This window comes from Neodiprion pinetum, chromosome 7 (assembly GCF_021155775.2).
Source record: "Neodiprion pinetum isolate iyNeoPine1 chromosome 7, iyNeoPine1.2, whole genome shotgun sequence".
NCBI lineage: Eukaryota > Metazoa > Arthropoda > Insecta > Hymenoptera > Diprionidae > Neodiprion > Neodiprion pinetum.
Genome location: NC_060238.1, coordinates 24,692,058 through 24,719,074, shown reverse-complemented (window position 1 = coordinate 24,719,074; position 27,017 = coordinate 24,692,058). Strand labels below are relative to the sequence as shown.

Below are 27,017 nucleotides of genomic sequence, written 5' to 3'. Positions count from 1 at the left end.
TGCGACGCAGGCGGGCCAACCTACGCAAAATGTCTACGTTTGAATTTTCAAAGAGCGTATAAAGCATTAAATTCCGATCGTTCTTTGAAGAATCAACTTTCCGGCCCGACAACAAATGCTTCGAAAACCTTTCCGAGTCGCTGCCTCGATTATTCGAGATTCTAACCTCGAAAATTCGTATCAACCACACCGCCGGCGGAAACAGTTCGACGGCTGAAACTCGGGTTGGCCAGCCTGCGCGAACTGCCGATAAAACTCGCGCGTGCGCGGTTGATTTTCAAGTTTCAAGAGATTCTCCCGGTATAACATAATCGGATCTATCCTGCATAACATACAGCTCATATTACTCGGGCAGACCTAAGGACTAATTTGGCGCAAGTTTAATATAAATCGGCACACTGGTTCTCGAGTTTATCGATAACAAACAGAAAAACAATCAATCAAAAATAAAATTTTATCCATCAGTATATATATATATAATTATTACAAGAAGTAAGTGAGTATGTTAAATTAACAAAATCTCATGAAAGCAATAATTTTACCAAATTCTTCACAGTGTTATACCTTCAATATATTAATGACAACCTAAAAAAGATATGTTACAAATTTGTGGCTAATAAAACTTTGTACGAGTATAATAAATTTATCTGATATTATAACGTATAATCCGGTAATGAATCTCTTCCTTCCAAGATCTTAATTTGTGTGTTGATACTTGACAAGAGAAAAATTGGAAGATGAGTAATAATAAATTAAAAGAACAAAAGGGGGGGGGAGAGAGAGAGAGAGAGAGAGAGAGAGAGGCGGTAATAAAAAAAAGGAAAAGAAAAAGAGCGTGTAAGAGAAACGGTGTCGACGCACCTGCCGCCCACAAATTACACCTTGTTTACACTCGTTATACCGTACGTTCGTTTCGATCCCTCCCTTCTTCCTCTTCCTCCGATCATCGGTACAGGTAGGATAGTTTATAAGTAGGATAAAGAAGCTTTGCTAGCCCGAAGCAAGCGAGCGAGCGAGTGAGCGTAACTAGGATCCTCAGTATAGTGGTCATTCACCTGTCGTTTGAACCCAGTGATAGAGAGACACACGCACGCCTTTAAGGTCACGTGGCAGTCCTACCTTTACCGACCGAGTAAACTCGCCATTTTTCTTCCTACATTGAACAAACATGCGAACGGAAATTATTCAAATTTCTACCTTGCATCGCTTCTCTTTCGTAACGGAAAATCGTCGAAGGAATGTGTGGTTTTTTTTTTATTTATGTAAGCGACAGACAAGGAACTTTGATGGAGTGGATTTGAGGTTATTAATCAACACTTGTATGATGTAGTAAACAACTGAAATATCAAATATTTACAAGAGTTAACAAAACGATAAGTTATTTACATTAATCGCACACACTTACAAACTAACCTGAATCAATACAGTTGCCGATAGCAAACCTTTGTTATGACTTTTGTATTGTCATTAGTGCTCGTAGCTCGGAGTCATCTTTCATACTGACTCTTTGCGCATGAGCCAACGCGCGGCGCTACGTAGCTTGGTGACGTACCCAAGCTTACATCCCCCCTCTCAAGACCGATGTAGCGCATCGTCAAAATAAGGAACCAGCTTGCTGGCATGAAAAATGTTTGATTCGTTTTTTCTGGCTCTACTATTTAACAAAAACATTACATCTGAAATTTTTTTTTTAATTCTAAAGGGACCTGTTCTGATTGGGTCCAATTTATCCTTATTTAGTTTATTAACGCTCTGAACATAAACTAAATCTCCTACCTTATAGTCTATTCGCTTTACATTCTTATCATAATATTCCTTATTTTGGTCGTGTATTTGTTTAGATCTTCTGAACGCTATTTCTCTGTTGCTGATTAAATTTGACAAATTGTTATCATTCAACTCATCTGGCAAAAATGACTTGTTAGAGCCTGTGAGCAAGTAATTCGGTGTGAATCCGGTTGAGCTATGAATTGTGTTGTTGTAGTCCTGCGTGCATTCTTCTGCTATCTGAGGCCATGATTTTTCTCTATGCTCATAGATTCTACATCTTATTCTGTTTACGAGAGTTTGGTTTGTTCTTTCGTTTAATCCATTAGAAAATGCACAGTCCACTGCCGTGAAAACCAGTGCTATGTTTTGTTTACTTAGATGTTGTTTGAACTGAGTTGAATTTATGCCAGGGTATTGATCTGATAGAATTAATTTTATGTTTCCATTTTTCTCTATTTTCTTAATTAGATTTATGAAGTCTTTTGCCATTTGAGTTTTTGAGGTTACTATGTAGGTGAATCTAGTGAAGTGGTCCACTGCCAGGTGTAAATATTTTTTTGTACTCTTATTGCCTTTGAAACCTCCTATTGTGTCTATGGAAATAATTTCGAAGGGTTCCTTTGCTGGACCAAGTTGAGATAAGGGTGCTTTGAAGCAGCCTATTCTGGATTTATTTTTAATGCAAGTTTCGCAAGATCTGCAGGTCATTTTTATGTGTTTGTACATGTTTTTAAAATAAAATTTTTGACCGAAAGTTAATATTAGTTGTTTTGTGCCTATGTGACCTTGATCTACATGCATGTCCTTGATAAGAGATTTTCCGAAATCTTCGGTGATCCAAATTTTTTCTCTTTTGTTTAATACTTTATAAATTATGTTTTCTTTTATGATGCACTTATCATCTACTCTTAATGCTTTTTGATTTTCTTTAATATCTATTAATTTTAATAAATTTGAGGTTCTAATTGCGTAGTCTAACTCTGTATCTTCTCGAGGTTCCAAAACTGGATTTCTCGATAAACAATCAGCTTCAGAATTTTCCTTGCCAGGATTGTATATGATGTCAAAGTCGAGCATTGAAATATAATTTAAAATATTCACTAATTCCATGTCACTACATTTTTTTATGTTGAAGTTTTCTAGTGGCTTATGATCCGTAAAAATAATGAACTTTTTTCCTATTAGATGGAATTGCCAATACAAAATGGCTTCTTTAATAGCCAGGGCTTCTATATAAATTGCTTTTTTTCTTTTTTGAGCATCAGTCAATTTTCTAGAAAAGAAAAATACTGATTTTAAGGAATTGTCTTTTTGTGGTTGCTTCAATATGGCTCCAACTCCTTTATTACTTGCATCTGTGAAAATAAATATTGGAGCTTCTGGATCGAATATTGCCAAAGCTGGAACTGTACATAAAAATTGTTTTGTTAAATTGAAACTATTCCTACATTCTTCAGACCAGTGGAAAGTTACATTCTTCCTTAACAAATTTCGCAAAGGATCTAGTAGGACAACATGATTTGGGATGAACTCCAAGTAAAAGTTTACTTTTCCTAAAAATTGTCTAATATGTGTTATTGATGTAGGTATAGGAAAGTTTTTGATAGCGACTAAATTATCATTTATTGGTTTAACCATATTGTTTTCAATTTCGTGACCCAGATAGGTTATCCTTTCTTGAGCAAATTGACATTTGTTCTTGTTCAATTTAAAGCCTTGATCATGTAATATTTGCAATACTATATCTACATGTTGTAAATGTTCCTCGTATGTCTTGGAAAACACTAAAATGTCATCTATGTAATTTACGGTAAATGCATCCAATTTATTTTTTTTTATTATACCTGCTAAAACTCTTTGGAAAATGGCAGAAGCAGATTTTAAGCCGAAAGGTAAGCATTTCCATTGTAAGTGCCTATTATGTGTTACAAAGGCTAGCTTGTATCTATCCTTCGCACGTATCGGGATCGACCAAAACGCCGAATTAACGTCTAATTTTGTAAAAAACTTACAATTTCTGGCACGTACGGTAAGATCTTCTATCCTAGGGAATGGTTGACTCTCTGGAACTATAATCTTGTTTAGTTCCTTAAAGTCCATACATAAACGATTTTTTTGTTTTTTTCCTTCCTCTTTCTTGTAAGCCAAGGTTACAGGAGCTGCAAAAGGACTGCTTGACTCCTCTATTAAATCTGCATTTAATAATTCCTCTACTTGGTTTTCAATTTCTGCTTTGTCTTGAAAAGAGCATTTATATGGTTTCTTTGAAATGTACCTATTTTCTGTCAACTTTACTGTGGCTTCATAACCCTTTACTGTTCCTATGTCAAATTTTGATTTTGCAAATATTTTCTCATTTTTTTGTATTATTTCATCGATTTTTTTTGCGCTCATTTTACTGAAATTACTTTTCTTGACCAATTTTGTATTTTCCTGTTTTTGAGATATCCTCAAATTTTCATCTTGGCATAACCTGAATTTTTTTATCGCATCTAATCCAATCAAAAATTCACCATCCATAGCATTTCCTTTAACAATGAAAAATTGAAAATTCTCCTCGATGTTACAAATTTTTATTCTTAAATCTACAATGCCCTCCGTTTTTGCAATCCCAGCTAAACCTTTGATGGTATCTCTCCCACTTATTATTTGTTTAATATTTTTTTTATTAGTTATGAATGTACTACTGATCAAAGAAACATTTGATCCAGAGTCGTATAAAGCTGTTGCTGGATTGCCATTTGCAAATATTTTTATTTTTATAAGTGGGAGGACTAATCGTTTTTTGATTCCTCTTGCCTAGCTAATATCTCCTGAACTTCATTATTATTTGTGACCCTGATATTTTCATTTTTAGGATTTTTACTTTGCCTATCTTTGTTATGGCATACTGTTTCCAAATGGAATCTATTTCTATATCCTAGTTTTTCGCAAATACTACATGGCCTTTTCTCATTTGAGCTTTTCTTGTTTACATTTTCGTTTTTCTTATCACTTATTTTCCCAATTTGTTTTAGTTTTGACATGAGACTGTCTACACACCCGATGGACTTTCTATCTAGTTTATTTTGAATAAACTTTGGTAAACTAATCACGATCATGTTTATTTGAGTGCTTACGGATAGGCTATCATCCGCTTCTAATAATAAGCTCCTTTTCTTTAGCGCATACTCTAGTAACGATCCGCTGTAAAATTTGAAATTGTAAGCATACTCAATGTCTACCCAGGACTGCGCGGCAAAGGTGTCGATAAAAGAGTTATTCCACGCTTCCCAGTTCAATAAAGAAATCTGTTTTACCGATACGCTATACCAATCTAACGCTCCCTTCTCTAGGAACAATCTCAAAACTTCCGCGTATTTGTTTTGCGCGATACCCACTCTGTCACACTCCTGCACATATAAACGCATCCAATTACTCGCATTCATATTCTCACCATTAAACTTTTCCACTACCATGTCTTTCACGAGCGAGCTCGTTTTCCTCTCACTCGTGGCTGATGCCTCTCTGTTTCCGCTTGCCTCTTGCATTGGGGTATCCTCTTCAAGATATTCGTCATGAAAAACCACATTACCTTCCTCATCCAAGTAGATGTTTTCCAGTTCTTCAGACAATGTCAATACTACATTACGAAATTTGTTGCGTTGCTTCAGACTCTTGACTACGTTCTTCACAATAGCATTCTCGAAAAGCTTATCATGCTGAGCTCTCGTCTGCTTGTCCGCTGGAAACAAAAAACTTTCCTCTTGCCCAAGCAGCTGAATTTTTTTTACTTTCACTGCTGTACTTTTTGCTGAGTCTATGCCAGCCTCCGAGACGAAGTAAAATTTTGCTTTTTTCTCCATTGTATTGATTTGTAAGCGACAGACAAGGAACTTTGATGGAGTGGATTTGAGGTTATTAATCAACACTTGTATGATGTAGTAAACAACTGAAATATCAAATATTTACAAGAGTTAACAAAACGATAAGTTATTTACATTAATCGCACACACTTACAAACTAACCTGAATCAATACAGTTGCCGATAGCAAACCTTTGTTATGACTTTTGTATTGTCATTAGTGCTCGTAGCTCGGAGTCATCTTTCATACTGACTCTTTGCGCATGAGCCAACGCGCGGCGCTACGTAGCTTGGTGACGTACCCAAGCTTACATTTATTTATTTTTTTCTTACACTTGTAACTATTCCCAAATTTCCCCCGATTTCACTAACGAAAAAGTGCACAGCTTAGATAATTTGAGCGATTCCGGAGAGAATGAGGAGTAAAATGAGCCAATCGTGAGACTGTTTTCATGCAATATTGATATCGCTAGACGAGAACCGGTAATCGCAATGATTTCATAAATAAAAGATGGTCGATTTTCGGTACATGATTAAATTTCCCGAATTCCGTTACGAAAAAGCGACGCACCGTAGAAATTTCATCCCTTTCCGTTCAGCTCTGTTTATTTAATATAGGATGAAAAAGGGCGAGTTTCCTCGGTCGGTAAGAGTAGGACTGACACGTAATCTTAAGGTGTTCAACGACTCGTCAGACTTACATTACGGATGTGTGAATTGGAGGTGAATTGAAAAAGGTAGAGCGTGAATGCCAGCGTTATTATTTCTTTTTGTCTCTTCTTCTTCTTCCTTTTTTTTCAGAAAATAAAAATTACGATCAAATTCACGAACATGTGACTATATACGCGATTCGTACGCGTGACGTATCTAAAAATTGGATACGTTATTTATTTAAAGCGTATATGCATACATACATGTGACGTGCGTGATTCTTCAGCGACAGTGGAACTCTTTGTGTTCTACGAAAGAATATAACGAGTTATTCATCGTTTGACGCAGCGGCTGAGTATTCGAGAAGGGAGGGAAAGAGAAAGAAAATAATAATAACAAAAATAATAATAAAAAAGCAGCAAACGTCCTCCGCATGTGCGTGAAATATATGCGTAACAAAGAAAATTTACGTGTTTTTTATTTTCTCGATTGTTACGATGAAAAATCAATCTTCGTTCGTAAAATCGTACAGAGTATATATATCGATCTCAAAAATAAAAAATCTCATTATCTGCACAAAATGCGAAAGTAATCCGTAATCGACTTTGCGTTTTTATAATATTGCGATCCCAGTTCATAAATATTCGTTCTAATCACGCGTGTAATAATGAATATAAAAACTATTATGCAATGAATTGATGAAAAAAATTCTCCTTCGTCTGTTTAAATCACGGTATATATAATATGTAAAATTTTCGTTCTACATTCTTTCCATTCAATGATCATCATCTAGTGAAAAAGCTTTGGAGTGCGAAGAGAAAAATAAGAAAAAAAAAAAAGAAGTTTTAATATTAAGCTAAATTTCTTTTTCCTTCTGCTCATCCTCGGATTTTTTTAATTACAGTGTTAAAAATCATTGATATACCTTAGAACTCGAGGCAGAAAAGGAGAAAAACAAAAATCAAATAAAAAATAAGAAAATAAAAGAAAATTTCCATAACGCCTCACGTGAATTTGACTCGATTACATTTGCGAGTAAATGAATGAAATAATGATAAATCAAATGACGAGCATGACTCACAGGGGATGCATATTAGCGATATGCGTGAAAAATATATTCACGCTGCGGCACGATACGATGTAATACATAAAACTATGTGCATACATAGATATTTAAGCGAGGCTACAAATATATATGTGTGTGTGTGTGTGTGTGTGTAATCAGCTTGTTTACGTTGGGAGGCGGTATTAATTATATACTCGACAGATATGTAAATATGCATTATATATATATATATATATGCTACTTTCTTTCGCGTACAGAATATTTTATCATTTGTTTCCGTCAAAACAGAAAACGACAAAGATATAAGACAAGAACGATTAAAAGAAGGAAAAAAAAAAAAAAGGAAAAACCGTTCTCACTGTGTTTTCTACACAATATATATACTTGCATACATTTATATTTAGATAAGTGCAAGTAAGAGATAAGAAGAATACCGATAACACCAAACGTTCTCAATGTTTCTGTTGCACAGCCGTCGTGTATGATAATAATAATAACAACAACAACAACAACAACAACAACAACAACAACAACAACAGCAACAACCGCAATAATAATAATGACAATAATAACAACAGTAATAATAATAGCAATAATCGCCAACGACAATTTAAAAGGCTTGAGCCTTATCTTTAATAATTTACTTGGCGTGATCGGCGAAAAATTTTTTATGTATACACGAAAGAGCGAAAGAATATAACATTATGCGATGGTAATTTTTTTTTTTTTTGCATACCCTTATAGATGTATATACATATATGCAATACCGCATATTAAATATAATTGTCAAGTATATGAAACAGGGGTGAAATTGTGTCTACCGCTATTCGTTTCGTAAAACTATTCTAAAAAGTCTGAAAATTGTTCCAAAAACTGTTTCTTTGCTGGAAAAAAAAAAAAAAAAAAAATGGCATTTTGAGTGAATTTTTTTGTCGTTTTGAAATTGAGCGGGTCAAGATTGGATAGAAGCGGGGCGTGATTTCCGAAGGAAAAAATTTCAGGTTTACGGCTGACCGTCAGAAGAGTGGCATTGATGATAACGAATAGGTAGGCGGTTCGTGTATAGCCTACATACATCGGTGTCATCAGAAGTTATCATCAGGCGAGAGAAAAAGAGAGAGAGAGAAAGAGAGTGGCGAGACGAAAGTGAAACTAAACTCTCGGATGTCGGGGGGCGTGTCTGATATATATATATATATATATATAACATATGCCTGTGTTTTTGGCGAGACAATAAAATCCTCTGGTTATTATTAAAACACCAAGGATAAATATATTTAAGCCCGGTTGTAACTGTATTGATGATTATGGAATAAAAATAAAATAAAAAAAATCAATAATCAAATAATATAAACAGAACAAGTGTAAAGATCCCGGATTGTATTACAAACATAAATGCATTCCGTAAATATTATCGATATTGATTAGACGTACGTCTTTTGTTTTTCATGAGCATCGATAAATTTCCATATTTACAGTTATTCAAGTTGAAGAAGAAGAAGAAGAAGAAGAAGAAGAAGAAGAAGAAGAAGAGTAAAAAGAAAATATCGTCAAGTTAAAAAGTAAAGTAAATCTCACAAACTGATTTTGCGTTGCAATAACCAAAAAAGGATCGACGATATCGCAAAATGTTTACGCGTACCTCGTTTTTCGTAATACCAACAATATTCAAACAGTTTTTTTTTTAACGATACCGGCTTTACTCAATTTCTCTAGTTACTATAACAATTGAAATTTTTCTCAATGCGAGTCGCAAGAATTTTCAATTTGCCATCGTTAAGTTGAATGGTTAAGAATTATTAATTCTCTCTGTCTCTAAAAGTACGACGAAAAAAAAAAAAAAAAAAAAAAAGGTGCAGACGATTCGAGGGTCGTTGAACTCGGTAAAAAATATAAATCGTCGATAATTATTGTAGGTGGTGTTTAAAGATCGAATGTATTCATGATATCTGAACTGACAATGAGCCGCCCTTTTGCTGCCATAAGCGAGCCACTTCACGTATTTCACAGTGTCTATAACTTTAATTGAACGTCATTGACCCGATTCTTCTTGTTCTTATTGTTAATAACGTTATACACGTATACCTTTTCAGTCTTCGGTCAGGAATTGTGGCCTGATATATTGTTATAATTAATATATACCATTCGTAATGTATAACCACAAAAAATAAAACAACAATAATAATAATAAAAATACGCTATGATCAATTTTTTTTAACATATTATACAATCAATCGCGTAAGATTTGTTTTAATTTAATTAAATGAGGAGCCGTTTGACAAACGATTTTGCGTCGAATCAACTATTTTTTCACCCTCTTGTAAATTGTAAGAAGAAAAAAAGGAGGAAGGAAAAGAAAGAAAAAATCCCTCTTGCAGTTGTTCGTTGAAAATAATTATTTCTTATCATATTATAGTAATAAGCATGATTACCGAGAATTTATATTCGAATATTGTAACTAAATTATTTTTTAAAAACTTCAACAGGTTTATTTGTTTATTTTTTTTATTCATTTTTCTTCAATTCTTTTCTTCCTTCCTTCTCTTCCGGGAGACCGGAAGTCTCCTATTGTTAGCCTACATCAGCATAAAAAGCAGGTATATAACCTATGCAATTAGGATTGCTCTGGAATAAAACGTTCGTTCCAGGAAAGAAGAGAATCTTCGCTGCTGCTGCTGCTGCCGTATATTATTATATGCTGTACGATTATTACGAAAGTGTGAAAAGTAAAAGTAGCGGCGAAAGTTAGTTATTATTTATCATACATTGGATCAAGCATGCACGCGCGCATGTATTTATGTTTTTAAATATAACCTTATGTAACAAACATAATTATATTAATAATTATAACAATTCCTCTATTTTACTGGACAAATTATCAATACTACAACGAATTTTTCTTTAATTTAAATTCATTTTTTTACATACTTTTTACTTTATACATACTTGTTTAAGTTTATACACGGTGTTTTTCTTTTCTTTCATTTTTGTTTTGACAAAACGTTTGACACGCAGAGATAAAGACGGGATTTAGTTTACCGGGCTGAGAATGGCGAACTGGTCATTAAAAATCGGTGCGGCAAAAATTTTGAAATTTGTCGCTTTCGTAACGGTTCAAATTCGGAATTTCAACCCCGCTCTATTATTACATAATTATACGCGCGCAGCGACGATCCATGGAAAATTTCGGAATATAGTAATAATTATTGTATACATATTATATCTATAATATTAACTGTGAACTTGATTTGAAGAAACTGTAATAAAAGTGATAAAAAAATAAGAGGAACACCCAATACATAAGTATATACATATATTGAACAATCGATCCTTTCACCCACTTAGCATAATCAACACTCTTTATTACATCACGCGAGAGATGTAATGTCTCGTAAAATAATACGATATGTATGGATAAAAAATCGTTCTACCGATTACAAGTGGAAAAAAAAAAAAAAAAAAAACCGACGGTGGTGAAATTTCGCCGCATAAAAGATGATAAATAAAATTAACTCATGCGTAGATATACAAAGATAACGAATTTGAAAGGATAGAAAGAAGGGGGGGGGGTTGCGGTATCAACGTTTCTACGAAATTGCGGAAGTTGGTAACGTTATATATATATATATAACGAAACGTTGGACGAAAAAATCATTGTTTTAGGAGCTAAATTTTTAATACATAAAAAAATGCGTTATAATTGGGTTATTATACGATTGTCGATTACTAAATTTGTGAGAATTGTAAATTTTCGACATAACGCAGTTTCGTCGCAGACATGGATCTTTGCAATAACGGTGATAACTATTTGAACGTGACGCGAGTTCATTGATTTGCGATATTACTACGAAGTGAGGTTTATTTTCATTGAAATTTTTTTTCTATCAAATCGCGAGAGTTTAACGATCCTCTCTCGTCGCGGTTGGTATACGAAGATTGTGTAAAAGAGGAGTATCCTCCCCGCCACGTCACGCTTCCTCCTCTTCCTCCTCTTCCTGCGCCGCGCGATCGAATTGACTGCTAGACGTCGTCTCGTCGCGAGGAATGTGCAGCAAAAGAAAGAAGGAACCGGGAGAAAGAGAGGAGGGAGGATAGAGTGTGATAAAAAAAAAAAAAATTGAAAAATTAAAGATCAACGAACCTCTCTTTCCTCCTAACATATTACGTATGTATCAGGGTGAGCCGAAAAAAATAACCTATCGAATCTATGGTCTTAAAAGGACCTATTTAATGGGAAAAAAATTCTCCCGTTTGGACAAATTGTTAGCTCAATTTTTTTTTGAAATTTCCCGTTTAAACGACACGCGAAAACAAATTTTATCTATTAAAAATCCTGTAGCTATCGAAACGTTTGAATTAAAAATAATTTTCCAAGCATATCCTTGCAGGGTTTTTTAGACTTCAAATTCGTATACTTACGGGCCATGAAAGTCGAAGAAAAGCGGAAATATGCGGTATAGGGTTAATACAAAATTATAATCGAACTTTAACGGAAAATGAAGCACAAAAACAATTTATTTTGCAAGTAGCGCAGTTACTTCGCCAGCAATATCCTGATTGTAACGAACAAAGTTTTATCAACAATTGAAAGGAATATTAATTTTTAAAAGTGCAATAAAAGATAAATAAACGAGTTAAAACTCTACTCCTTTGACGAGTCTAGTTTTTAAACAACATATTTCACACACCTTGTTTTATTTTAGTTCAAGTTTTTTTCATCTAGTATGGATATTTTCGATCGTAGATCCCTAAGACTGCATAATTCTGCTTTTCTTCGGCTTTCACGGCCCGTAAGTATGCGAATTTTATATTTATATATACGTATATAAATAAGCGACTTCAGGCTAATGTAACACATATTTGTTACAATTTCTTGCAAATTGAATCGAGATAAAGAAGAAGAAAAAGAAGAAGAAGAAGAGGGAGAGAGAAGCTCTTTCAAGGGTTGGGCAAAAAATGGAGACTCATCAAAAAATCTAACGTTCACAATATAAAATTTTCAAATACGAGTAAACCCGAATACATACAATTTTGAAATACAGAAAGACGAGCTATAGAAAAATTCAAAATACAAACACGTCAAAGTATAGAAAGCCAGAATATAGAATGGTCGGGATAAGTAAGAACGTATATACGAGTAATTTGGATTTCTTACGTACTTTGACCGTTTTAGATTTTAAATTATCTAAATACTTCACTTTTCTATAACTCGAAAATTGTACGTGAATCAGATATCGGTCAACTTTGGAAAATTCGTTATTGCGACCCTTTCATTTTCTGAATTTCCTGCATTTTTAACACCGCCCGCGTTTTTTTTTCCCCACTTCTTCTCATTTTCAGGTGAAAAATTTCTTATTTCCGTTTCAGCCCTCCTCGGACAAAGAAAATACTTACGCCCTACTCGGGCATCATCTCGTGCAGCGTGAAATGCACCCGGTTTTTACGTAACGTCCAGAGACCCGAGAATCTCGTTGCAATATATTTTATACACGTTGTATATGCACACATGTATATATACGCACCGCCACCTTCACTTTCACGGTAGCATCGAGGAGGTTCGATAGCACGAGAAGGTTCGGATAAAGAGTCGAAAATCAATGTACCTTTCGTGAAAATTTAATCAGGATATCCTAGCAGTTCGTGTATTTGCCAAAATTTTTATAAATACATATTTAATCAACGATTTGATTGAAAATAGATGATTAAATAAAAAAAAAAATTAATTCACACGCTTGTCGTTCACACTATTTAATTAAATGTACAATTTACAAGCCGTAAGTAAAATATATACATATATATATATATATACACATATTCCAGTTATCAAATTATATGAACAATTGTGTGAGTTAATTTTGTTTCTTATATTTTCTTTCTCTCTCTCTCTCTCTCTCCCTCTCCCTCTTCAATCGAATCGTCGATTAAAAACAGTAATGAGAAAACTGTATTTGTGAGAAATTTACCGTTATGCGTATAAATTTTTGACATTTTATCAATGGTGAATTAGATATTTTTATCTGTCAATCAAAATCATTATACATCATCGATGATAAAATAATAGAAAATGGTATTTGAGTACAGTATTAACAAAAGAAAATTGTTGCTTCTTTTAAATTCAATTTTATGTTTTTTTTTTTGTTTCGAACCGAACGAATCGTGCACAGAAATCAAACTAATCCGTTAGATTTTAAAAAATTTTAAAGCGATTGGAATGTAAAATCAATGTCCAAGGTCTAGTTTACATATTTTTTCTGTCCCTTTCTGAAATTGCCTGTTTAGAAAAATCATTCCGGAACTTACGATTATTCTCGCAGTGAATTTGAGACAAGAAAGTATTGATTCTAGACTTACCGACCCCGCCTTAAGATCTGTAAATCATAATGGATCATCTCTGCGCTCTCTCTCTCTCTCTCTCTCTCTATTTTTCTCCCTCTGTTTCTCGCTCGTTCATTCTTCGAGGAATTTAAAATTCCTTCGAGAAGAATACATATTGAGCCGTTAACGAGTCCTGCTTATAAAGCAGCGAGATCCTCGTCTGTCAATTCGTACGCTATAACGTGCGTTAACCCTTTGAGTCACACATTATTGAGCTGAGTCAACTTTTGTAACAAGCTGGTGTTCTGTGGTTTTTGGGGTGGCTGATTACGAACTTGAAATCAAATTTAAAAAATTCAACTCGGCATATCCAATATGGCGGATTAAAATTTCAAATTTGATCGAATACGGTGAAAAAAAAAAAAAAAAAAAACTCTACGCAGGTGTTTTAGGGGTTGCTGAACAATAATAATTTACATTGTATCGTAATAATTACTCTCGAGTATTGAGAACCTATTAGTATACTGTCGGAAATAGCAAAAAACGGCAAATAAATATATTGTAAAGTTGTCTAGATATACAAAAATTGTGTATAAAGTACGCGGTAAGAATACTTTACCACTATGACTCGAAAGGATTAATTGAATTTCCGTCGGTATTACATAACGAACACTTCCTCCACTGATCTCGTGTGAATTTTAGGTCATTTACCGACAATTATTCGCTTCGTTACAGGAAAATTTTCGATTCTCCGCAGTCAAGAGAGAGAGAGAAAGAGAGGGAGAGAGTATAAAGAAATATTACACAAAGAAACATTTCAAATCCCAGACTTCCTAATCATTTGGATATAAATTCTTCGTTATCAGCCTCAATCTATCGATAAATATCTTCTCGTCACACGCGGTGATTATACATGCACATATTTGTTTTTTTTTTTAATCAATTCTTTTTACATCCTTTTCCTCCGATTAACGGTTAATTCGGCAAGGTCATTGTCACCGGTACGAGACGATAGAAAAAAAAAAAATTAAGCGTTCGTTGCTCCGTATCCGTAAGTACTTTTACTACCTCATCCGCCGTTCACAAATCGATAGGATTTCTTTTGCGTTACTATTTTTATCTTTTCTCTTCGCATCGACACTTCGTTTCGTTTTACATAGCTTGAGATCGATAGTATTTTTTTTTAATCCGACAGACGATTTTAACCGGGTCAAATGTTACGCAGTAATAAAAATAAAATTATTAAATGTGCAAAGTATAGAACGGTAAAGAAATATTAAAACAATAATTCGGTACGATCTGTCAAACGAGTTTATCACACGTGACTTTAATTAACACTCACGCAGATCGTTTTCTTTTCTTTCTTTCTTTCTTTCTGTCTTTTATTTTTTTTTCCTCCCTCTTTTAATTGCTGCAGATTTCGCGTTACCCGTACATGTCGAAACTATTTTTTTTTTATCTGAAAGAGGAGGACGAGTAAGAGTGAGATTCCGGCGGCGCCGAGAAACGGACGGACGGAAACACGCAGGAACTTCATCGATTAGAGAGACTCAGAGTCGCCTATATGTATAATACACGCCGATATGGATCTCGTTGTGGTTAATAATAACGCGTCTATCTACATACGCACGTACAGGGTGTAGTACGATATAAAGTCACCTGTAAGCGATAGAACGACGACAGAAACGTCCAAAGGAACGGAAACGTAAGTATATAGGTGTTACCTACGTGTCAACGATCGTAAGATACAACCATCCATCCACCTGTCTACCTTACCCATCCCTGTATCGCTACAACAACGATTCGGCACCGAAACAGTGCGTAGATATGTCCTGTGATTCGTATCGAAGTAAGGTAAACACGCGAATATGTTTGAAAGGCGATGAGAGGAACGAGAGATAAATGTTGGGATAAAAAGAGCGAGTGAACTCGGCTACTCACAGTCAAGGTGCTTCTTTTTCGGTCCGATCAGCTCCTCGGTGGTGGCCTTGCAGACGGACTTTGCGAGTCCCTGACCGGCGATGCTGTGCCTAGCTGCAAGCAGCCTGTCGTTGATGGTCTGCCCGGCCATCCCAATCCTCTTTTTTTCAGCGCACCGCACCCGGAGACTCACTCTCGTCCGCGATTCGAGGGGCCCTTAAACGCCGCTCTGATGATTGTTGTCAATCCCCTTGTTGGTTAACAACTTTTAGCACTGGGGCCGACCGATGACACTCGGTGTTAAACTTCTCTCTCTCTCTTTATCTGGCCGTTGTCCCTGTCACCACCTCACCACCACCCAAACTCACTTCCCCAACGAACGAACGACACTCGTCTCGTCGCGCGCGGTTGACAGCTCAGCTGGACGACGACACTGCTCTGCTCCCTGATCGACTCCGGTTCACGGCAATCACGGCGATTAAATCAAAGATGGCCGCCGCGCCGAACCACTCGACACCTATCGCGACGCGTGACGTCACTACTGGATAGTCGTTGAGTGACTGTTATCTCCGACCGTGAATATTTCGATGGGACGTTGTTTGGAGAAAATTTTCACGCGGTTTAAATCGCGGTCTCGATGGACGAGATACCGATGCTTCGAAGGTTTAACTGAATCTGGCAAGTCGGAACGGTCGAAACGTGGACATTTAATCGCCGCTGGGTGGCGCTGATCCTGTGTTTTTTAATGGCGCGAATTTTGAAACTTAATTGCTTGGTTTACTTTTGCTTGCAAAAGTATTTTGCCGGTATGAATGTGCAATTTATATTTAAGGAAAATACAAATTCACATATTTAATATCACGATGTGGAGAGTCTACATTTCTTCTTGCTTAAAAGTACGTTCTCGCTGCCGCCATAACCTCAAAATTTAACGTAAGCGTAAACGTTGAGCATAAGTATGTTTACTGTACACAGAGTATTCTTGTTTTATTTTTTTTTTAACATGAAACGAAGAAAAATTCAGTTACGAAGCGTAGAACTCTCCTCGTTTCACACATTTTCACTCGTTTTGGTTTAAAACGTTGCTTAACATCACCGGAATTCAAATTTTACGTCCAAACGAACAACTGGCTGCAGCGCCACTAGCGGCTAAAACAATTTCACCACTTATCGGTTGTTTAGCTGTCAAAGCCGGCCGACAATCCTAACTTAAAATTATGCCTTTTTTGCCGAGGATTAGAATTGTTTCGACCGAGTAACGTCGATCGACGCTGACAATAAGATGAGCGTCAGAATACGAACTGAGCTGTGCAAAAAGGTGACCGAAAATTGTCCTGATCAAAAATTTCTAACCTGATATAACCTTACCTAACCTGAAATTTGGGACTTTTTTCAGATCAGAGGATCTTTGGGAACTACTCAGCCACCTGAGGCTTTAAACTCTGCTCTTTCTTACCTCGAATTGAGACGGGACAATTCGAGCGGTGACTTTGTTGTCTCATTGCCGTTGAAAACTGGAGAATATGATGCGAGGAGTTCCGCGGATAATATCGCTTCGTTAAAGCCTGACGGTTTGTTTACTGAGGTTCGATTGAGCGGAGATAGATTAGACAATGTATCGTTTCGTTTGAACAGGGACCGCTGTATCAGAGAGATTTTGGAGAATGATTCCAGCACAATTACGATACCCGGAGTCAACAGCGGAGGGAAAAAGATCATCGTTGAGTTCAGTTCTCCTAACATTGCAAAGCCCTTTCACGTCGGTCATTTGCGCTCTACTATCATTGGAAACTACATTGCAAACGTCAATGACTTCCTATGCAACGACGTCAGGAGGATTAATTACCTAGGTGATTGGGGGACACAGTTTGGATTTGTACAGCTCGGTATTGATTTGCTCAATGTGACCGAAGAGAAGATGAAAAGGGAACCGATCAAGCTGCTTTACGACGCTTATGTTCACGCCAATAAGCTCGCCGTAACTGATCCGTCGATAGCCGAGAGAGCAAGACAAATCTTCAATGATTTAGAATCCGGGAATGCAAGGGATATCGAGAAGTGGGAAACGTTTAGGCGGTTCACTGTCGACGAGCTATCGGCAACCTACGAAAGACTCGGCGTCAGATTCGACGAGTACAACTGGGAATCTACTTACAATGCTAAGAAAATCTCTCAGATCATATCATTTATGGAATCGCAAGGTTTCCTCATCACCGACAGTGAGGGCAGGAAGGTGTTTCCTTTTCACGAGAAACGCAATGTACCGATAATCAAAAGTGATGGATCAACGCTGTACATAACAAGAGACATAGCGGCAGCTATGGACAGATTCGATAAATACAAGTTTGACGCCATGTATTACGTTGTCGACACTGCCCAAAACGAGCACTTTGTAACCTTGATTAAAATACTTGAAAAAATGAAATGTTCCTGGGCGGACAGACTCCTGCACGTCAAATTTGGTAGGATCAAAGGCATGAGCACCAGAAAGGGTTCGGCTGTGTTTTTACAAGATATTTTAGATGAAACGCTGGCAGTGATGAGGGAAAATCAGATTCAGTCGCCGAGTAAGATCGTCGCGTTAACTATTCCTAAAATTAAATTAACAAAACGATGCAACAAATAATTTGAAAAAAGAATCTCTGTTTTTACAGCCACGAAAGTATCCCTCGCTACTTCCGACAAGTCGACAGACATTTTGGGTATATCTGCCGTGATTATAAACGATTTGAAACAGAGAAGATCAAAGGATTATAATTTCGATTGGAACAAAGCATTGGACGTAGGTTTTTCCATGGATAATATCCGCAGGATACTTTAGTAGAATGGAAATTAATGTTTTTTTTTTTTTTTTTCTGTTTCATTCAGATTAAAGGCGATACTGGGGTAAAATTGCAGTACGTTCACTGCAGGCTGACGAGCCTGGAAGAAAATTCCGGAGCAAAGTTGCCGACCGAATGCGATCCGTCGCTTTTGCGGGAGCAGATTATTGAAGAGCTCATTGCTCAAATCGGCAGATTTGATCAAGCAGTTGTTAGGTCCCACCGAGAACTGGAGCCTTGCGTTCTGGTCAACTATCTTTTCGCACTTAGGTAAGAGCTGTGGTAAAATAAATGATGCTCCGCGTTTTTGTTAAATTTTAACTAGAACGAAATTTAAATTGACCTTCCTCATTTCACAGCCATGCCATAAACAAGGGACTCAAAGAGCTCAGGGTCAAGGGAGAACCGGAGGACGTTGCCTCTCAAAGACTGCTGGTCTTTTACGCAGCCAAAAGGGTTCTCGCTCAGGGCATGAAACTGCTGGGACTGCATCCTCTGAATAAAATGTAACACGAATAATGACGATAATTCGACAAATGTACAAAGTAGATTATAGATAATTGAGTAAAACAAGTTTACAACAACTTGCTCGCTTGTATTCAACTCAATTGCCGACAAATTGCTCCGATCCTTCAGGCAAATTTCAAATGGAAATTGGTCAGCATTTTTCATGAGTTGAAAACAAGTGCCTGAGTATTGAGTTACCTTTACCGATGCGTGTTGTTTCAGTTAATAATTTTATTATACAAACACAGTTAGAACTAAGATCTACGGAACAGCGCCTCGGCGAAAACTCATCGTTTCTTCCAAGTAAACTTTTTCCTTGCACCAGCCTGACCGGGCTTCTTTCGCTCACGTATTCTGTGGTCTCTCTTGAGCAGTCCAGCTGAAATCACAATTCAACACATGGATATAATCGTCATAACGGAGATTCGACGAGGTCTCAAAGTTCGTACGTCAGAAGCTGTAATTTTCCATTGCTCTGTTCCGTGACGTGAATGTTTAACATAGTGGCCATAAAAATTAATCGCTAATCGTCAGCGGCGCAGCGAGTGACAAGAATCGAGAAAAAGTTGCCGAGAATGCTCTCACCTATTCGCATTTTCTCGACGGTTTCCGGGTCTACGAAGCTTCTGAGAGCCCAGGATATTCCCCACCGTATTGCACCCGCCTGTCCGGATTGTCCGCCACCAGAAACGTTAGCAACGACGTCAACGGAGCCGCTGAGTCCCGTAAATATGAGGGGAAAAATGACCTGCAATGAAGTAAAGAATCAACTTACAATAGAAATACGAGGAGAAAAACAGACTCGTATATTTAGGATTCCGCGATTAGGATCATACTTATTTTTAGTTTTGTTTTTTATTTTTTTTCAAAGAAAATGAAAACACTTAGAGCTATTTGAGCTTGAGGGCTTTATTGTTTATAGTTTCAAGAACGTATTAGAATTTTTTCATTGAAATTAATAACAAAATAGAGGCACGGCGCATGTAAATAACAAACGACTCGGAATTCGAGGGCTTTTGCGGTCGCGTATCTTTTGACATAACTGTCCAACTTGTAACGATTGGAAAAATATTTTTAGTGAAAAACACCTTTTCGAGTTGAGCTCGTAGCCCAAATGCTAAAAAAAAAATTTCACCTTTCGACCAGAAAATCGTTAGCAAAATCTTTGAAAAAAAATGTTGGGATTGAAATTTAAAAATCAAACAAGTTTTAAAAAGATTGTGTCAAAATTTCAATTCGATTGGATAAAAATTGAAGGAGGAATCTGCGCCACCGGATTGAAAACGTGGTCGTTCGCTAGTTACATGCGCCATGCCGCTATTTTGTTATTAATTTCAATGTAAAAATTCTAAAACGTTTTTGAAACTATGAATAATAAAGCCCTCAACCTAAAATTGCTCCAAGCGTTTTCATTTTCTGTAAAAAAAAATCCTAAAAGTAAGTATGATTTTAAACCGTCCCAGCTGTAATCCCCCCCAATTCAACGCGACTAACTCTGGAGTTGGATATTCGGCTGGAATGTGAAGTAGCCGACGGAGAAGACGCAAAGCGCGAAGGAAAATCTCAGGCGTCCGAGCGCTTGACGAACGATAAAATCTCCTCCAAAGCATTGTTGGTTCGTTCGAGCTGTTCCTTTATAGCGTTGATATTCTCCTCGTGAGTTTGGAGCCTATTCGACAGCTTCGCGATGACGGAATTAAGCCGGGAAATATCGTTCGTCGGTTCCTTCCGGTTTCTTTTTACGCTTTCCTCGAGCGCGACGTCGGATTCAAGGGGGGCGTTGCGCTGCGCTAGTTCGTAAACTGCGTAAAGTATGTCCTTTGGTAACCGCTTCTCGAGCGGATTGAAGGGATTGACGATGAGGACGTGTTTTCGCTCCTTGCCACTCTGTGATCCCGAGCTCAATATCCACTCGCGGAACCGCCGCGGTACGACGTTTTTCCGCAGCGCTGTCTCTACGAAGACGATGAGCTTTGTCTGTCGTATGACCTTGGTTATCCCCGCGTTTTTCCTCAGTCCAGTTATATCGTGAACGGCGATACCGACGAGGAGGTTCATCATTACAACCGTAACGAAGAACAGAAATAGCGCAAATAGCAGCTGAGAAGCTATCGACACGTAGGAGTAGCCGCCACTGGACGCGTTACTGGGCAGAATGAGTCCCTGGAAATCGACCTCGCCGGCCATCATCGCCATGACCTTTATGAACCCGGTAAAGGGATTGGAGAACGATGGATCACCGACGAATATCACGCAGAAACTGACCGTGAATCCGATGAGCACACCGGAGTAGGCGATGAGTAGTTTACCAAACTCCCACTGTACCTGGGTAAACATCCCGACGTAGATCCCGAAGGATGGAAGTTGCCCTATCATGAGCATGACGTTGGTCCAAGCGCAGAGGATGGCGAAAGCCCAGACGTAGTTCTGCCAGGAGCTTGCGCCGGCCAGATCGTAGGTGGTAGTGGCAACGAAAAGTCCGATTACAACAAAAATATCAAGGATATTATCCGCGTATGAAAAGTACTGCTTAACCGAGTGATATACGAAGAACTCGAAGAGTTTTCTCGCGGCGGTTGAGCAGGCTAGGAATGTGAGGAGGTAATACTCGGTGGTTAACACGTTGCGCCATATGATAATCCAGACGGAGTTTCCCGAGCAGTAATCAGCGTCGAGGGCCTCTGGTTGGTAGCACTGGAGTCCGGTAACGGTGGACAAAACGTACGCGGTGAGGGATATGACGGTAATGAGATACAGGATGATCCGGAGGAGATAAAATTTTCGCATCTTCTCCCATTTGAGATGTAGGAACGCGGTGACGAGCGGGTGTTGAAGCAGGTCCTTTCGGTGCTCCTCGAGGATGGTGTCGACGAGCCCGATCTCGTCGTCATCGCGGCTCGGGTAGAGCGGCTCGAAATCGAGTCTGAGTTCGAACTCCCTGCGGTAGGCGACGGGTCGTCGTAGCTCCACGGAGGCGTCGAGGATCTGTCGAAAGGTCTCGAGGGCGTCGGGTATCTTCCTGAGAATAACGCCGAGGACCGTGATGCCGGAGCGGGTCTTAGCGCTGAGGTCCGCGCCGGCCTTTAGCAGGACGTTGACGGGCTCCGCGAGCTCGTTCAGGGCAGCGATGTGGACCGGGGTGTAGCCATCTTCGTCGACGGCGTTGACCAGCGCACCTCGCGTCAGTAGGAGCGCGATCAGCTCCGGCACCGCAGTCGTGCTCATCACCGCGAAGTGCAGCGGAGTTCGGAGGTCGTTGGCTGTGGCGTTGACCTCGACGCCGGGTCGCCGGAGGATCAGGTCGACGCACTGGACCGACTGGACGAAGCAGGCGACGTGGAGGGGCGTCTCACCGGCTTGATTACGCGCCCCGACGCTGGCGCCGCGTTCCAGGAGCAGGGCGACGATCTCGAGAGCGCGAGCTCGGATCGCGCAGTGGAGAACGGACTCGACCGTCGAGTCGGTGCAACGGATCTTCGCGCCTTTGTCGAGAAGGAGGGTTGCGGCCTGAGTAGCGTTGCCGAAGGCTGCAAAGTGCAGAGGCGTGTACCCGGTCCTTTCATCGACGGCGTTCAGGTCCATTCCCCGGTTTATCAGGTACTCGACGCAGGCAACGGTGTTCGACATGCAGCTAATCAGCATCGCGTTCAGACCGGTCAAATCGCCGGTGAAATTCATGTCCGCACCCGAGGCCTCGAGCCGCGGAAGCAGCTCGACGAGGCCCCCGAAACAGGCCCAGAGGTACGCGATGTTCCGAAACTTGACGTCAGCGTCGGGGAAGAGAGTGCCGTCCGGACCCTCGACGATGATGCCGTTCTGGAGGTCCATCAGTGCGTCCATTTCACCCGCCTCCACCGCCGCCTCCATCGCGATCTTCAGACGTTCGATGTCATAACCGACGTCCCTGAGACGCTCGAGGTTGTCGAAGAAGAGGGAGTGGTCCGCCGGCGGCGATTCACCCGCGTCTATCTGCGCCTCCTCTTCCCGGATCGTCTCCACGGCGCGCCGACCCAGCTCCCGAAGGATAGAACCACTCGTCGAGTGGTACGCAGGGGTGAATCGGGCCGCGTTCAGGTTTCGTTGACCCAGACAGCTCTGGCAAGGATCGGCCAGGGAGTAGCTCCGGCACCGCGTGCCGTGCAGCCGCTTATCCGTAGGCAGAATAAACTCCTCCAGACTAAGCCTGACATCGCGTGGACCCCTCATCGTGGAAAAGATTCTCTCTTCTTCTTTCTCTTCGATTTTATATGGTTATCGTGTTCCTACAGGAACCCCTCTTCTTCTTCAGGATCCACTTCTTCGGCATGCCTGATCGACGGAATTCCGATCGGCACCCAAGTCACCGCGAGACTGATCGTCGAGTCTCGACGGTTTTGGAGCGGCACTTCTGGCAGCGATTAGCCGATACTTCCTTACGTACCAGGAAGCGAACGTGTAACGACGACAGTGAAATACGTGAGAGAAATAAACCCGCGATGGTTCCCGAGCCGCTTACGAAAATAAACAGCAATTGACATTCACTATTTACCGCGTCGCGTATGGGCGAAGGTCGGAGACATGCGATCAGACCTTCGTTCGCTACGTTGCTGTCTGACGACACCTTGCGAGGTACTGCAGGCGACACGATTTTACGATTCCCATTTTTTCTCCCCCCTTTTTTTACTCTTCACACCGAACCCACGCGACGTGCAATGTGTGTTTTGATCGATTACGATGACTTGCGTTAGGAGAAACTCAACCAGCCTAATCTGTAATCCCTACTTCCACGAATTTCAAATGATAAGGTCTCAATGTGTTTTATGTTAAAACTGATTCCGGTAGACGTGCATTGGAACTCTTTACTTCCGGATGATTCTTGAAGCACTGTTTTAACACGTACGAGTTACAGATTCTCGTAGTTTTTATCAAACGACTTATATGGATTTCCGGATTAAAAATGCAGAGGATTGAACGACAAATTTGCAGAATTCTGTACATCAAATACCAGACGTCAATTTTTTAACGGACAGTGAAGAATACCGTCTTTTAACGAGCGTAGTGATTTTAATCTCGACGAAAATAACATATCGCTAGTCAAAATGTTGACATTACGTTTCGGATAAGCGATCAATCGTTATCTTATCGACCATCGTCCTAATGACAATTCTCCATGACACGTGAAAATAAATTTGACCGATGTCGTTAAGTTTATTACCTGTTCTCGCGCTTGAACGTCATTGAAGTAGAGAATATTCTGACCATTTATTGTTATCTTTCCCGATCCTTTTCCCAGAACCGTAACTTCTGCTCTGGCCGACTTTCTCATGCAGTCTATAAATGGAAAAATATTCATCAATATTTAATTTCTGTCAGTAAAAAAAAAACACGGGACCTCTTCTAGTGTCAATGATAATTGGAAGTACTTTTGCAGCAGTTTTTACGTACTGGGTATTGTGATAAACGGCCTATCATCGGAATTGTATTCGAGCTGAAAAACGAATGATTCATAAAGATTAGTTGGTCTTTACATTCTTATTGTACCAAATAATTATCTGGAATGGAATATTATAGACTCACCGGCAGAATCGTTTGTTTCAATTTCTGATTCATGCGTCGCTTACTGTACTTAGTCAGCAAGTCTTGCACTTGGTTCAACCCGGGATATTGAACTAATCTCTCCAAGGCTGCCACAAAGTCGTTGTACTGTTGAATAGGGAAAACAATAATTATTTGACTGGACTTTAGTGAAGTAGTGATGACTGTGACGAAGGTCATTAGAGACACTCACATCTCGATCAATCAGTTGTTCCATCAACATTTGTTCAAGTTCAGCTTTCGAGATCCACATCGATGACGTTAGATTACTAGAACAAGGCAAAGAGGAAAAAAATTCAATAAGCTGTGTACCATAGTAGATAGTTTAACTAAGGCATCTAGACTTTACGCCAACACTAATATTTAAATAATTATAATTCAGAATATGAGAGAAAATTCGGCAGAACTCAAACATAAATAGATTGATAATAAAAAGCAGTAAAACGATTGATTGAGAAACTTACAATTCATCAGGGGATCCCAGTTCCATGCTCGCGTTCCTTGACGATAATTTTTTTTTCTTCAAAAGGTTTGTCGCCTCTACGATATCCTGAGAAATAACAGTTCAAATTGATGCTAGAAGTGACGAATACTTGAAAAACCTTAGGCAAGTCTCATGCTAGTCTTTATAGACAAAAAATTTTTTTTAAAAGTCATCAACTTACATAGAGCACTTGAAAAAAGTTTGGCTTGGTGGTGTAAAACATAGAGTGAAGAGGTCTACCACTAGCATCAAACTCTGCAGCTTTGTGCTTAGGAAAAACTTCACTCGGGGTTCGCATTATGGGTCTCGCTCTTTTGTCGAATAGCCCCGATGGAAACAAGTACTCTATGGATTCCTACAGAGTATAGATAAGAAAAAGTGTTGAGAAAAAATTAAACTCTTTATAAAATGACCCAGTTTCAATGGTGATTTGAAATTACATCAATGTCTTCTTGCGTTATAGTTTCAGGATTTAGTCCCATCATGTTCGCTAAATGACGTTTGCCAACGTTAAACTCCAATGTCTCTTTCTGAATGAATTCATCTGCAACAATACACGATATATGGTTTACATTTGTGAACAAAGTAGAGACGGTAGAAAATTCCTTTTAAACAATGAGCAAAGAGTGTACCGTGTTTCCTAGCGCGTTCCAAATATGCCTTCATTGCTTTACTGATTTTTTCAGGCTCCGCGACAGCTCCACCTGGCTTACTCTCGTTCTCTGTGGCATTGCTACTTGTGTAAAAGCGTTGAGTCACAGCCTAGATGAAGAAAAATACGAGGTAACAAATTATAGTTGCAGATTTTAACATTTTGAAGTTAGTAACGTTATGGTAACGATTCATGTTGACGAAAAACTGTTACTTTATGATTTTCGAATTGTTTGAAAATCGGTAAACCGTAACAAATTAAAATGTATTCATATTTTAAAATCTTCGTTCCTTCATTCATTGTAAAAATAAGAAAATGGTGATTTTTATCCCAATATTTCGTTACTGTAATGTTACTAACTTCCATCCCGTCAGATTTTAGGGTTATGTTAGGTTAGGGTCAACAGCAGCATCGGCGTATCGAATTAACGATTATGTGACACTTACTAAACGACTGAAACTCCCTGACAACACTTCCAACCCTTTGTTTCCAGTTTTTAACACATTTCGAGTGTAACTTAAGCGCGAAAGCAGCGCTGACGACCCGGTTACAACCATCACGGACGGATACCGCACGAATGAATTAACCAAAGAATCCTTGCTGGAATTAACATTCGGGAGTTTCAGTCTTTGCATAACATAGACTGACCCTCCATCTAGCGGCGCCCGCTTCAACTAGAACGAGCGAAACTCAAAATTTCATTCCCTCGGATTGAGTGAAATTTCACATTTTACAGGCATCGACTTAGAATCTCTGGTCAGTTTTATTTGATAAAATTAATTTGAGGAATTTCTCGCTTAGCAAACATTTTCTTGCCGCTCTGAGAGGCTGTTAAAGGATGCTTAGCAATCCGCTGTTCATATCAGAACGTTAGTTTTCTACTAAATGGCAGTTATCAAGTGAAATTCAAGCCCCGTGAGAGTAAGATAGCACCGCATGATTGTAAGAGCGTTAAACACGATTGTGTATGGGACGAATATCCGTCACGTACACGGAAAATATACTCTTGGCACGTTGTGAAAATGATGAAAGTGTCTGTTTCGTATTTTTAACTATTCAGTGACACCTGTTTAAGCGAGGAACCATTTGAAAACAGTGCAATTTAAAATTAGTGACCACACGCGCCTGCGGATATGCAACTTAAGTAGGGTTCGTTTCAGCATGAGGTTGCCTGTTTACAGGCTCGCGATCGGTTTTCTTCCACGCGTAAAATCACAGTAACGGAAACCCAGCGGTTTTTAGTTTCCGAATAATCTTGCAGCTTTCATGATTCATATGTGAAGACAACTTGATCGAGACCTAAAATAGACATTGTACACAGCTTGCGCGTTACTTACTGATCGCGAATATAATAGAACTAGAATACGAGCAGTGATCGAGCAGTGTGCAGGCAGCACGATCGTCTCTACCGG

General features: G+C 38.9%; 3 protein-coding genes across 18 annotated transcripts in view; 1 reads left to right on the top strand and 2 right to left on the bottom strand.

Moving 5' to 3' along the window:
• lap (like-AP180) overlaps positions 1-16,675 on the bottom strand; it is a 39,441-nt gene extending 22,766 nt beyond the window's left edge. For 5 of the 14 annotated variants that reach the window (XM_046635829.2, XM_046635830.2, XM_046635833.2 and 2 more), the window contains exon 1: positions 15,588-16,673. In XM_046635829.2, coding sequence (XP_046491785.1) covers positions 15,588-15,717 — 130 coding nt within the window. In that variant the 5' untranslated portion in view covers positions 15,718-16,673. Of the gene's footprint in view, positions 1-15,587 lie in introns of all 14 variants that reach the window. The other 9 variants (XM_046635839.2, XM_046635840.2, XM_046635834.2 and 6 more) reach the window with 8 other exon arrangements.
• On the top strand, positions 16,569-18,972 carry ArgRS-m (arginyl-tRNA synthetase, mitochondrial). Its single transcript, XM_046635846.2, has 5 exons — positions 16,569-16,884; positions 16,963-18,133; positions 18,221-18,348; positions 18,435-18,658; positions 18,748-18,972. The coding sequence occupies exons 1-5, from the start codon at positions 16,849-16,851 to the stop codon at positions 18,896-18,898; spliced, it is 1,710 nt and encodes a 569-aa protein (XP_046491802.1). The 5' UTR covers positions 16,569-16,848; the 3' UTR covers positions 18,899-18,972.
• Positions 18,973-19,106: 134 nt separating this feature from the next.
• Positions 19,107-26,223, bottom strand: LOC124223628 (mitochondrial ribosomal protein S9). 3 transcript variants are annotated; one of them, XM_046635844.2, is made up of 11 exons: positions 26,052-26,223; positions 25,586-25,715; positions 25,394-25,497; positions 25,135-25,308; positions 24,934-25,019; positions 24,663-24,738; positions 24,452-24,577; positions 24,320-24,362; positions 24,090-24,205; positions 19,481-19,643; positions 19,107-19,274 (listed from the first exon to the last, which is right to left on the bottom strand). In XM_046635844.2, exons 1-11 carry the CDS (start codon positions 26,160-26,162, stop codon positions 19,183-19,185), a joined length of 1,221 nt encoding a protein of 406 aa, XP_046491800.1. In that variant the 5' UTR covers positions 26,163-26,223; the 3' UTR covers positions 19,107-19,182. The 3 variants fall into 3 exon arrangements, 2 of the variants coding, with proteins under 2 accessions (XP_046491800.1, XP_046491801.1); XM_046635845.2 differs by lacking the exon at positions 26,052-26,223 and adding an exon at positions 25,966-25,986; XR_006884340.2 differs by lacking the exons at positions 19,107-19,274; positions 24,090-24,205; positions 24,320-24,362; ... (5 more) ...; positions 25,586-25,715; positions 26,052-26,223 and adding an exon at positions 20,390-24,055 and having other exon boundaries at positions 19,505-19,643.
• Between the last annotated feature and the right edge of the window lie 794 nt (positions 26,224-27,017).